The sequence below is a fragment of the Schistocerca nitens genome, chromosome 9 (genome assembly GCF_023898315.1).
Source record: "Schistocerca nitens isolate TAMUIC-IGC-003100 chromosome 9, iqSchNite1.1, whole genome shotgun sequence".
Taxonomy (NCBI): domain Eukaryota; kingdom Metazoa; phylum Arthropoda; class Insecta; order Orthoptera; family Acrididae; genus Schistocerca; species Schistocerca nitens.
The window spans coordinates 259077035-259089676 of NC_064622.1; the positions used below are offsets into that span (position 1 = coordinate 259077035).

Sequence of the window (12642 nt, forward strand, 5' to 3'; positions counted from 1 at the left end):
GACCAGTATGCGCAAACAGGCACGAAAAATACCAGTTTGGAAAATTTGTTGTTTGTAACAAGAAACAAACTGACATTTTCTGTCAGTGGTGAGCTTTACATGAAATATGTAATGAGCAGTATTTGATGTACTGTTTCCATCTTGCTAAAACGGAATATCTGTGAAAAACCAGAAAGTGTGTCAAGTTATTTTCCCCTAAAACTATTCTCTCCCAAGCATAGATATTAGTTTTTGGATTATAACCGTATTTTATACTAGCATTTTACAGTATTCTTTCTTAGTTGTAGGTCTGAGATTCTGTTCAGGTACACTCTCATCAGGTGTGAGTTTTGAGCGTCACATTCCTAATGTGAAACATCTTGTTCGCTGTTTCTAAAACTAAAGCTGTATGAAACTTAGTTGCTTCTATGCTTTATTCTGAGTTGAAATGTATTGTACAGATGAATCTCTTAATTCTGAAACTACATAGAAGCCCAATATACTGAAGTTGCTAGGAGGCATGCTTTACCCCTGAGTTATATCGTGACCACTGTATATCAAGAGCGAGCTACGGCATGACAAACAGTGCACGGAAAGTTTGGAAGAGCACTTAATGCAATGTTACCTGTACAATGTATAGTACAGTATTTAAATTTAAAGAACATTAGAGGCAAAATATTTAAAAACCTTACAAAATACAGCAATTAGATAAACTCCACTCAAACGAGATTATCGATACCATGACACAGTGGCTGAATTAAGGTCGAGGCAAAACAGATTTTTACATTTTCTGACCTCAAGTCACAACAGGTGCATGAGCTGAACAGTGATAAAAAATTAGCAGAGCTGCTTCTTTGATGTTAAATGTCACAGGTGCTTCTCACTGATGGAACAAACTCTTCTTGAAACCACTGTATTAAGATGTCACATGTCATCCAAGCGTTTTTTGAATGTAAGTGAACTGCATTGAAAAGTCATGGTTCACATGCATGAAACACTCAAGTTTTTTCTTTTGCCTATGCAAAGGGGCTTCAGCTTATGGCTACCTGATTTATTTGTGGTATAGGGAAGGGTAATTCTGTTAGTATTCATTTTGAAACCCAACTTATTTCCTGAAATTTGTACATAAAGACTTCTAGTTGGAAGCAGTCCACAATAAAAGTGTTTTCTAATGATAATTTTACTCTTGACAATTATTTAAATTTTTATCTGCCATTACTTCATGTAAAATTTCAGGAAACTGTTAAGAAGATTCACCATTGCTTCTATGCTTTTTTGGCTAATTCCATGGTGATATTTCCACCTGGAAAACCACCTGTTGGAAGCATTGTCATCATAGTTGCCATGTAAATCAAAGTTCAGTTTTGCAGCTTGAGCTTTAGTAATTGGCCCGAAAAGTGATACACCTTGAGTTTGCTTTATTGAAAACCATCTATAATTACATTTGTAATATGATTGGGTTTATATCTCATTTTTAGTGTTATCATTCTTCTCCTTTTGAATGACCAACAACTCTACGACACTTCTCTTCCTATCCAGGGTCACCATCTTTTCCTTGTTCTGTCCATTCCTACACCAGTTTGATATTTGTTTACAAAAGTTTTAAGTTTATATATTTTTTTGTCATCCATCCCCTGATTGTTCCTCAGATACACCATATTGACATGCTAAACTTGCTTTTGTATTGCTCTCTCCACAAGCTGCATAACCTCTCACGTGAAATGCTTTCCATTTTGTTCACACCATAACAGGTGCACAGAAATGTGGATTCTGAATGAATAAAGTGTGATGCAACTTACAGTTGTACTAATTTTGATTATTGTCGAGCCTTTTTATAGTCACTTTGTTGATTGCATCAAACTATTAACTTTGAGATGTGTATTCAGTTTTCTGTTGAGTGACAGTCGTGATATAATGATAATAACAAAAACTTAAGATTGTTTAATTACTCCTGTTCCTTTCGGTTATTGCTTTCAGAGCTTGAAGGTTGCCGAGGTAAATGCTACTACAGGAAGACTACATGCAGACTGCAATAGGATTTTTACACTGCATTATATCTGAACCTGCAATATATTGTGCTTTTACTGTGGTAGTTTAGATACAGTTATGTTGTGGGGTTGAAAATAGTTACAGAATTTAAAATAGCTATGTAGGATTATTTTCATGTTTTTTCCCTAGTCTGTTATATTCATGCTAGAAATTACTATTTACAGAAATTTATTGATGGTGTCAGTTATTCCAAACAAGTGTGTTGAAGTAATGTAATTGGATAGATAAAACTAAATCGACTCACCAAGCGGCAGCAGAAAAATGTGCATAAAAGAAGGTTATACTCATGCAAGCTTTTGGAGCCAGTGGATCCTTCTTCTTGCAGAAGGGTTGAAGGGGAAGAAAGAGAGATGAAGGAAAAGGACTGGAGAGATTTAACAAAAGGGGTAGATATCAGCAGAGTCATCCCGAACTGCAGGGAAGGAAAGACTGATTGTTGGGGACTGCGCCAGAGGAGATTTGAAACACTGAGAGCTTAAAGGTGGATGACAAGGTAATATACAAGACAGAAATTACTGCTAAAACATTGTTCGTGTGTTAATAAGAGTGAAAGGCTAAGTGCATTGTATGTAACAGGTGGAAGGGGAACAGCGAAAAAAAGACAGGTCAGAAAATGAAAGATGTAGAAAACTAATATGTAGTGAAGAAAGGAATAGTTACTGTGAAGAAATGCCGAGATGGAAGAAATTAATGTAAATTAAGGCCTCGTGGGTGGCAACTGCGGAGGACGTGTTGTAGTACAGTTCCCACGTGTGAAGTTCTGAGAAACTGGTATTAGGGGAAGAATCTAGATGGCACGTGTGGTGAAACAGGCACTGAAGTCATGTTGTAGAGCATGCTCTGCAACAGGATATTGTGTGTTGCCTATATACACCTTCTGTCTGTGGCCATTCATCCTAATTGATAGCTTGGTGGTAGTCATGCCAATGTAAAAGGCCAAACAGTTTTTACATAACAGCTGATACATGACACGTTGTTTCCTAAAATCATGCGCTGAAATGAGTTCCATTCTGTGTGAGATTTTGCCCACCATACCCTCGTCATATGCACCATCTGGATTCTTCTCCCAAACACCAGTTTCTCAGGTGGCATATGACATGTGTTTCTCAGAACTAGCGCTAAAACATGTCCTTGGTTCATGCTACCCACCTGGCCTTAATTTATGTTAATTTCTTCCATCTCAGCATTTTTTCACTGTAACTACTCCTCTCTTCAATCCATTTAATTTTCTACATCTTTCATTTTCTGACCTGTCTATTTTTCCTGTCCCCCTCCCACCTCTGTTACATAAAATGTACTTAGCTTTTCACTCTTACTAACTTGTGCACAATGTCTTAGCAGTAATCTCCATCTTGCATATTACTCTGTCATCCATCTTTAAGCTCTCAGGTTTTCAAATCTCGTCCAATGCAGTCCCCAAGAATCAGTCATTGCTTCGTATCCCGTCTGGTAAGTCTCCTCTGGTCTGCAGTTCAGTCCTTTCCTTCACCCCCTTCAACCCTTCTGACAGAAGAAGGGGTCACTGTCTTCGAAAGCTTGCATAAGTGTAACCCTCTTTTATGTGTGTTTTCCTGACATTGCTTGGCGAGTAATTTTTTTTTTTTTTTATCTATCCAATTGCAGTATATTGTTAAAAATGGATTATTTACATTGTTACATTAGAGAACTGTGTTGCTTTCTCAATATCCTGTATAACTTGTATTTTATGTTAACATTCCTTCCTTTTTATCATCACTTACAGTATGTGTTAATACCTTTTACGTGTTTTTGTGACAGTGCCTCAAACACGTGGAATCAAAACTGCGAGAACTCTACCTTCGAAGTCAGGCAGTGGCTGAAATGCTGCTCTCTGTAGACTTCTGTGACGTGGCAACACTGACATCAGCTCTAGGATTAGAAGCAAATGACATTCCACTACTTTTGGCTGTTGCTTCAACACACAGCCCACAAGTCACACAACGTTACGGTGTTAGCTTTAGGTGATGAATTAGTTAGGAAAATTTCTAGGAACTTTCATATACAGCTCTAAGTGTGGTGGTAGAAGTATTACAAGAAACAATCAGGTCATGTGTCCTATCTGCATAAACTGGTGTTTCGCAAGAGATTTTGCACACAGCATGACAAAATTTTTGTATTTCGATAAAATGAGACAGACAGACTCATGTGAAACTGACATGGTAACAGTTTTTTGTTTTTGTGGAAAGCTTAAATGCATTCCAGCTCCATCCTCGCCCAGGTGATAAATTTATAAACAAACCCCTTAATTCATTAAAAATGTAAATGTCTTTTGTGTATTAGTGTTCACAAGGCACTTCTTAAGAGAGAAGCAGAGACCTGAACAGTATTCTTAGTTGTGAAATATATAACCCTACTTACTAGCACAAGAAATAATGAATTCAAATTACACTTTTATATGTAATTAAAAACTGAGTAGGATACCAGATCAATGTTGTGTTTCAGGGTTGTGATATATTCCACTTAGACAAGGAGACTATAGACCTCCGACGAAAATAAAATGGAAAAATGTTGTTAAAATGTTTGTAAATAATTTGTCTAAAATTGCGTAGAACTTTGTTTCGTGTAAATAATTCATTTGAATGTGTTCATACGAAGTGAACTTTTTCCAGGTATTGTACTTAGAATCAATGTCTACAGTTTGACTGTTTCCTAAAATGGGAACTGAAGTTACCTAGGATTCAAGCTTATGTTCCTGTTAATGATAAGTTTGCAGTAGTGCTCCCTATCTTTTTAGATTGTATTGAATACTTAACTGAAATTTTGTTACTTCACTTACCTGTTACCAGATAATGATTTCAAAATCATTGAAATGAGAACCTGTACCTGCTTAAAGGGTATTCTAAAGCATTCACACCTTTATTTTCGTGCTTTTTCAGATTAAAGTTTGTAAAACACACATTATATCCACATTTCAGCAACTTCCAAAAACAGTATATTAATTCATATCATGCATATGCAGCTCACTGTTTACAGGAATTTTCAAACCAACACTGCCATTTGTGCAAGCCCTTATCCCCCATTTTTCTGTGATTTTCTGGTTACTGAAGTGCCTTTATATTACTGAGGTATTTTGTACCACACAATGCTGTTTGTTTATTTATTTATTTATTTTTATTTATTTATTTAAGTATTTATTAGTTATTTATTGAATTATTTTCTCTATGTACTGTCCTAATAAACAAGCAACTTATTTTCTTATGTAACATATGCATCATAAGTCATTCATAGGGAAATTTCACTTTACGTTGAAGTTACACCTGTATGTGCAAGTAAAAGTAATTTTTTTTATTATTTAATGGAAAATACCATTGCACAAAATTCACATTCTAAGTAACTCATTAGTACATCATATTGAGAGAAAGGCGTCTTCTTTAGGTCCTGTCAATTATATAGTCCCTGTTTGATTACAGTATCATTACTGTGAGCTGTTTGTAATGTATATTAAATAATAATGCAAGATATATCACTTGAACTTACATTCCAACATTAAAAATGTATCTTGACATATGATGTTCTTTTTAAACAAATCACTTGAAATAATCATTAATAAATGCACAGTTACCCATTGTTACATCATTATTTATAAGTTTTCTGCAACCATTTTCACATAGTGCTAGAATGCACCTTCATTCATTTCTGCATTTAAAATAGTAATATAGTCATGTAATCTGCTCATGTCAAAGAATTTACATCCAGCAGAGAGACAACAAGAAGGCAAGGCAGTTCTAAGCAGTTTTCAAATAACATGCTCTTGTCATAAGTGATTGTCTTCGCCTGTTAGATATTTTGAAAAAAGAAAGCATATTTGTACCATCAGTTTTCAATTTTACGTTTATTCTCTACTGGTTTCTGTTATTACAACCATATTCACACAATGTACAGTTTTTCTCCTGTGAAGATGGTCATAATTAACTGAAACCAGTAAAGAATAAAAATACAACTATAGAGCTGATGCTTTTTTCAAAATGATGTATATTGACCACAATATAAAATAGCTTCATTAATGATACCAGAGTGGCAACATGGTTTGTATTGTGTTAAGTTTCAGCAACACTGAGATTTTTGTTTAAGAGAATAATATAAGAAGTAAGCCAAATAATGAAATCAGGAGATGTGGAAAAGCCAAACGCAATTATGAAGAAAAATACAGTGAATCTTAAAATTATGAAATGCAATTTAATATGGAAATTTTAAGTTACATTCTTGCAGTGTTCCTTTGGAAAAAGGAAAGCTAATGTCTTTATATACTCATTGACTACAAGTCAAAATATATAAAATCTGGAGGGTACAATACAGGGTGATTCAAAAAGAATACCACAACTTTAAAAATGTGTATTTAATGAAAGAAACACAATATAACCTTCTGTTATACATCATTACAAAGAGTATTTAAAAAGGTTTTTTTTTTCACTCAAAAACAAGTTCAGAGATGTTCAATATGGCCCCCTCCAGACACACGAGCAATATCAACCCGATACTCCAACTCGTTCCACACTCTCTGTAGCATATCAGGCGTAGCACTTTGGATAGCTGCTGTTATTTCTCGTTTCAAATCATCAATGGTGGCTGGGAGAGGTGGCCGAAACACCATATCCTTAACATACCCCATAAGAAAAAATCGCAGGGGGTAAGATCAGGGCTTCTTGGAGGTCAGTGATGAAGTGCTCTGTCACGGGCTGCCTGGCGGCCGATCCATCGCCTCGGGTAGTTGACGTTCAGGTAGTTAGTCAACAGCGCCTCATGCGAACAAATGTACAACTAAATGAAACTTTATAGCTCCCTTAATTCGCCGACAGATAGTGCTTAGCTCTGCCTTTTGTCGTTGCAGAGTTTTAAATTCCTAAAGTTGTGGTATTCTTTTTGAATCACCCTGTATAATTTACAGAGGAACATTTTAGGTTGTTCAGAATTTCTGCTTCTAAGGCAAAGCAATTGAAATTTTTAAGTTTGCATGTATAAAAATATTCTTTACAACTTGTAAGCATAGGCTGCTGCATCTCTACAGTTAGCATACCACTTCATATTTTTCTACCTGTAGAGACAGTTGCCAATTTTTGTGCTCGATTGAAATCTCGGCAGCAACTGAATCAATATTTGTGCTGATTACATCATAGTACTAAGTCATATGTGAAAATACTTAAGTTATAAACATAATAAGCACACCAGACAAACAATTACTCACTCCTGTGAGACGACATGCCGATTAGATTTAGTTTCATTCCAATTGATTCATAGTGAGGATGTCCTCCAGAATGTAGAACGTGTCAGAAAAACAACAATACATGACAATTATTTACAACTAAAACAAATAAGCTAATGTACCGTTCCACAGGTCCCAAGTGGAATGATTGCCATTTTTTTAATGAACACTATATGAAAGAGTCATTTTACAAATACTAATGCACTTAATTTAAAATAAAAAAGTTTTATTTATAAGGTAATAAACATGTAATACAACTACTTATTTACAATGAACACATTACTGCACTGAAACTGTGCAGAAGTTATATTGTACTTATATATATACATAAATCAGTTGGTTTTACTGAGTAGAAGGAGTTGGCCACCAATAAATCCTTTAGGCTTCTCTTAAACTGAATTTCATTGGTTGTTAAGCTTTTTATGACTGCTAGCAAGTTATTGAAAACGTGTGTTCCTGAATAATGCACACCTTTTTGTACAAGACTAAGTGACTTTAAATCCTTGTGAAGATTAGTCTTATTTCTAGTATTGATTCCATGAATTGAGCTGTTGGTTTGAAAAAGTGATATATTTTAATGACAAATTTCATTAAGGAATAAATATATTGGGAAGCAGTAGTTAGTATCCCTAGTTCCGTAAACAGGCTTCTGCAGGATGTTCTTGAGTTCACACCACATATAACTCTTTACTGCACATATTTGTGCCCGGAAAACTTTAGCTTGGCTTGACGAATTACCCCCAAAAATAATCCCATATGACATTATGGAATGAAAGTAAGCATAGTATGCCAGTTTTTTCATTTTTATATCCACTATGTCTGACACAATTCGCATTGCAAATAGAGATTTGTTAAGTCGCTTCAGCAGTTCTGTGGTGTGCTTCTCCCAGTTAAATTTATTATCAAGTTGTAATCCCAAGAATTTAACACTGTCCACTTCTTCTATCTGCTTGTCATCGTATGTTAGGCATATACTCATGGGACACCCTTTAAAAGTTCTGAACTGCATGTAGTATGTTTTTTCAAAGTTTAATGACAAAGAATTGGCTGATCTTTCTAAGACTACACTTGATTTGCTATTTATTGCAATGTTTGTATCATCGGCAAAAAATATACCAGTTGCCTGCAATTTTTTGTCTAATTAGTTAAGCACATTTTCACTGTAAGTGTAGAAATCCAAACTGTGACTGACAGTATGTTATTTGAGATAAGATGGTTATAAAGTCAATTGTACATTACTTTTTCTAAAATTTTTGAGAATGCTGGCAACAGTGAAATTGGACAGAAATTTGATGCTATTTCTTTATCTCCCTTCTTAAACAGTGGCTTAACTTCAGCATATTTCAACCATTCAGGAAATATTCCACTGTTAAACGACTGGTTACACAGATAGCTTAATATGTTACTTAGCTCAGAATCACATTCTTTAATTAACTTTGTTGATAATTCATCATACCCACTAGATGTTTTTGATTTTAAAGATTTTATGATGGACATTATTTCTGCTGGAGTAGTTACTTGAAATGTCTGGTCTGAGGTATTCCATAGCAGCATCTACCGAACCTGACAACCCCATCTTTTCAGTAACAGTTATAAAATGTTCGTTAAAAAGTTCTGCAACACTATACACATCTGTCACCAATGTATCATTTACTCTTAATGCTATTTGTTCCTCTTCATGTCTGGTTCTACCGGTCTCCTTCACTATATCCCATATTGTCTTTATTTTGCTATCTGATATGACTGTCTTTTCCTTGTGATATATTTGCTTTGATGTCCGTATTACAGCCTTTAATATTTTGCAGTATTTCTTGTAATGTGCTATAGCATCAACATCGGAACTGTTTTGGATTGACAGATACAGTTTTCTTTTTGTTTTACAAGATACCCCTATTCCTTGAGTAATCCTTGGCTTCTTTGTAGACTTTGCTCTGACCTTGGTAAGTTCTGGGGGGTGGGAAAACAGTGTTCGAATATTTATTAGCAAAAGTGTATATTTTTCATTCATGCCATGAGCACTGTAAACATCAGTCCAGTGAATGTCTCTGAAGAGTGTCCTAAAGTAATCAATTTTTGGCTTATTGATTACCCTCTTGGGCTCAGATTTAATAGATTTTATATCCTGTTCAGTATTAACATTTAACAGAAGGAACTGCATGTCATGGTCTGAGAGGCCATTGACTATTGGTTTTGTAATATAATTTTGTTCATTGGACTTTTCTGTAAAGATATTATCAATGGCTGTTTGTGAGCAATTGGCTAACCTAGTGGGGAACTTTACAGTGGGAATTAAGTTGAATAATAGTGTTACTAACTCAAATAAGTTTTTTTTTTTTTTTTAAATGGGCCAGTACAGCTTCAAGGTGGTTTACGAACAGATTAAACTTACCTGCAGGTGCTCGATATACAATTAATATTGTTAAGGATTTTTTGTGAAATTCTACTTCTGTTGCATATGCTGTTCTAGGCAAAATTTATGAATGTCTTATGCTCTTAAATTTATGACAGTTCCTGATGAATGTGACAACTCCTCCTTTCTCCATTTCTGATCTACAAAAGTGAGATGCTAACCTAAACCCTGTAACACTTAAAAGTTCTATACCAGTGGTCACATGATGTTCAGGGAGACAGATTATGTCAGCTGGGTTTGAAGACTCTAATTCATCTATGTTTCAGATATAAGTCATTAATTTTATTTCTCAGTCCTTGAATATTTTGATGCAATAAAGATAGCTAACATTTCACATTGACTCAGTTCACTGACTTACAATATCTGCTGATGTAGCACCTACCTCTAGTTTCGGTAATGGCCTTAATAAGGTGAGGAAGACGGCACACGAGTTTTTCGGGCATGTCATAACCACATGCTGAAGCAAATCATTCATGATCAGTTTCCACCGAGCTACCAGAAAGTGGGAATGTTGACTGCTGTTTTTCATCTACTGCTCCACATAGTCCCAGACATTTTCTATGGGATTAAGACTGGATGATTTAATAGGCTAGTTGGGGCGCAATACAATATGTAACACACGTGCAGCCCAGAGAACACAGCTGTTGTCATCTCTAAAGATGAGTGTGCCAAACAATACTTGCCCTGAAGATGTGCAAGAAAAGGCAACAACTGATCAACAAGGAAGTTGAAATAGATCTCCTGGTTCATGCTCACAGTAACCTGAAACAATGGGCCCAAATCGTGGTACAAGAAGTACCCCAGATGACAGGACCAACTCAGGCCTGAATTACATACTTGTTGCCTTACATCATTTGAATAGTGATAAAAAGACTAGATTCGTCAGACCACACCACACGCCTCAAGTCTGCTACTGTGCAGTTTCTGTGCTATTTGGTCCACCGAAGACCTGCTGCTTTGTCTTCTGCTAGGAGCAATGGCCTTTCATCAAGTACTCAACTTCAATTGTCCATTGCATGCTGTTTCATTCACATTGTTCATGTAGAAATTGATTGATATGGCTCTGCATTCACTGACAGCAGAAATTCTGTTGGCAAGGAACTATCCTTGTCTCCGGCCCTGTCAGTTAGGAACTTTTTAGAACCATGCTTTTATGTCATGTTACATAACTCTGAGTGGTACACCATTCATTGTACACAAATTGAACGAGTACCAACTCTACACCATCTATAGTACTCCAAATCAACCAGTCTGTTCTTGTAAAGGGGAGACTAATATTTTGTTTGGTGAACTTATCATCTACACTCGTGCTCATAAATTAAGGATAATTGTAGAATGCGGTGCCACACAACTTGGCACTAAACAAAACTGGCACTAATAGCATAAGCACATAGGAAACACACACGATACAGATCTGTAAGTCCACAGAATTGGTGATAAGTTGAAAAAACCATCCCAAAACACATGTGCTACAAAATGTCACTGTTTTCTGTGCAGGTAGCCTGACATCAATGTAGGATATGATTACCATGCACACGTACACAAGCCGCACAACGGGTTGGCATACTCTGGATCAGGTGGTCGAGCAGCTGTTGGGGTATAGCCTCCCATTCTTGCACCAGGGCCTGTCGGAGCTCCTGAAGTAGGGGTTTGAAGACATGCAGCGATATGTCGACCAAGAGCATCCCAGACGTGCTCTGGAGAACAGGCAGGCCACTCCATTCGCCTTATATCTTCTGTTTCAAGGTACTCCTCCACAATGGCAGCTCGGTGGGGCCATGCGTTATCATCCGTCAGGAGGAAGGTGGGACCCACTGCACCCCTGAAAAGGTGGACATACTGGTGCAAAATGACGTCCCGGTACACCTGACCTGTTACAGTTCCTCTGTCAAAGACATGTAGGGGTGTACATGCACCAATCATAAACCCACCCCACACCATCAAACCACGACCTCCATACAGGTCCCTTTCAAGGACATTAAGGGGTTGGTATCTGGTTCCTGGTTCACGGCAGATGAAAACCCAGCGAGAATCACTGTTCAGACTATACCTAGACTTGTCCGTGAACATAACCTGGGACCACTGTTCCAATGACCATGTACTGTGTTCTTGACACCAGGCTTTACGGGCTCTCCTGTGACCAGGGGTCAGTGGAATGCACCTTGCAGGTCTCCGGGCGAATAAACCATGTCTGTTCAGTCGTCTGTATGTGTGTCTGGAGACAATTGTTCCAGTGGGTGCGGTAAGGTCCCGAGCAAGGCTACCTGCAGTACTCCGTGGCCATCTTCGGGCACTGATGGTGAGGATCGGTCTTCTTGTGGTGTTTTACACTGTGTCTCATACCAGACTGAGTGTAACCCAAATATTGGCATGGTAGAGTAATTATGGTGTACACATATGTGGAGATAGTGTGTGTGTGCAGATTGCCGACTTAGTGCAACTGAGGCGGAATGAAGGGAATCAGCTCGCATTCGCAAAGGCAGATGCAAAACTGCCTTAAAAACCATCCACAGGCTGGGCGGCACACCGGATGTTGACCCTAATCCACCGGGCAGATTCGTGCCAGGGACCAGCACGCCTTGCCACTCGGGAAGCAGTACATTAGACTGCACGGCTAGCCAGGCGGGCTCTCTTTGATGAATGGTGCTCGCTCTTTGTACACAGTACTGAATACATTTTTTAAATCTGTTCGGTACTTTCAAACAGCTGAGCCCCTTAAAATAGTTGTATTTCAGCACTAGTTAATCACAAAGTTGTGTAAGACTGAAATTATATAAGAGTTAGATGACATTCCATTCTATTAATGTTGCTGTGCTGCTCTGTTACCTTTGACTATTTTTCAGTGCTGTACTGAACAGATACAATAGTAGCAACATAATCAGTCTGCTGCTGAAGAGAATGTAGGACACAGAAGTGTAAAATATCAGTGCCTCTGTTTCTCTCATGTACCTCTTTTCACATATCAGGATGTAGTAGAACAAACCAA

The 12642-nt window shown here is 37.1% G+C and overlaps 1 protein-coding gene across 1 annotated transcript in view; it reads left to right on the top strand.

Moving 5' to 3' along the window:
- The window catches only part of LOC126203891 (uncharacterized), a 49895-nt gene extending 44381 nt beyond the window's left edge, over positions 1-5514 (top strand). The window contains exon 12 of the mRNA XM_049938274.1: positions 3805-5514. Coding sequence (XP_049794231.1) covers positions 3805-4011 — 207 coding nt within the window. The 3' untranslated portion in view covers positions 4012-5514. The remainder of the gene's footprint in view (positions 1-3804) is intronic.
- The last annotated feature ends 7128 nt before the right edge of the window (positions 5515-12642 follow it).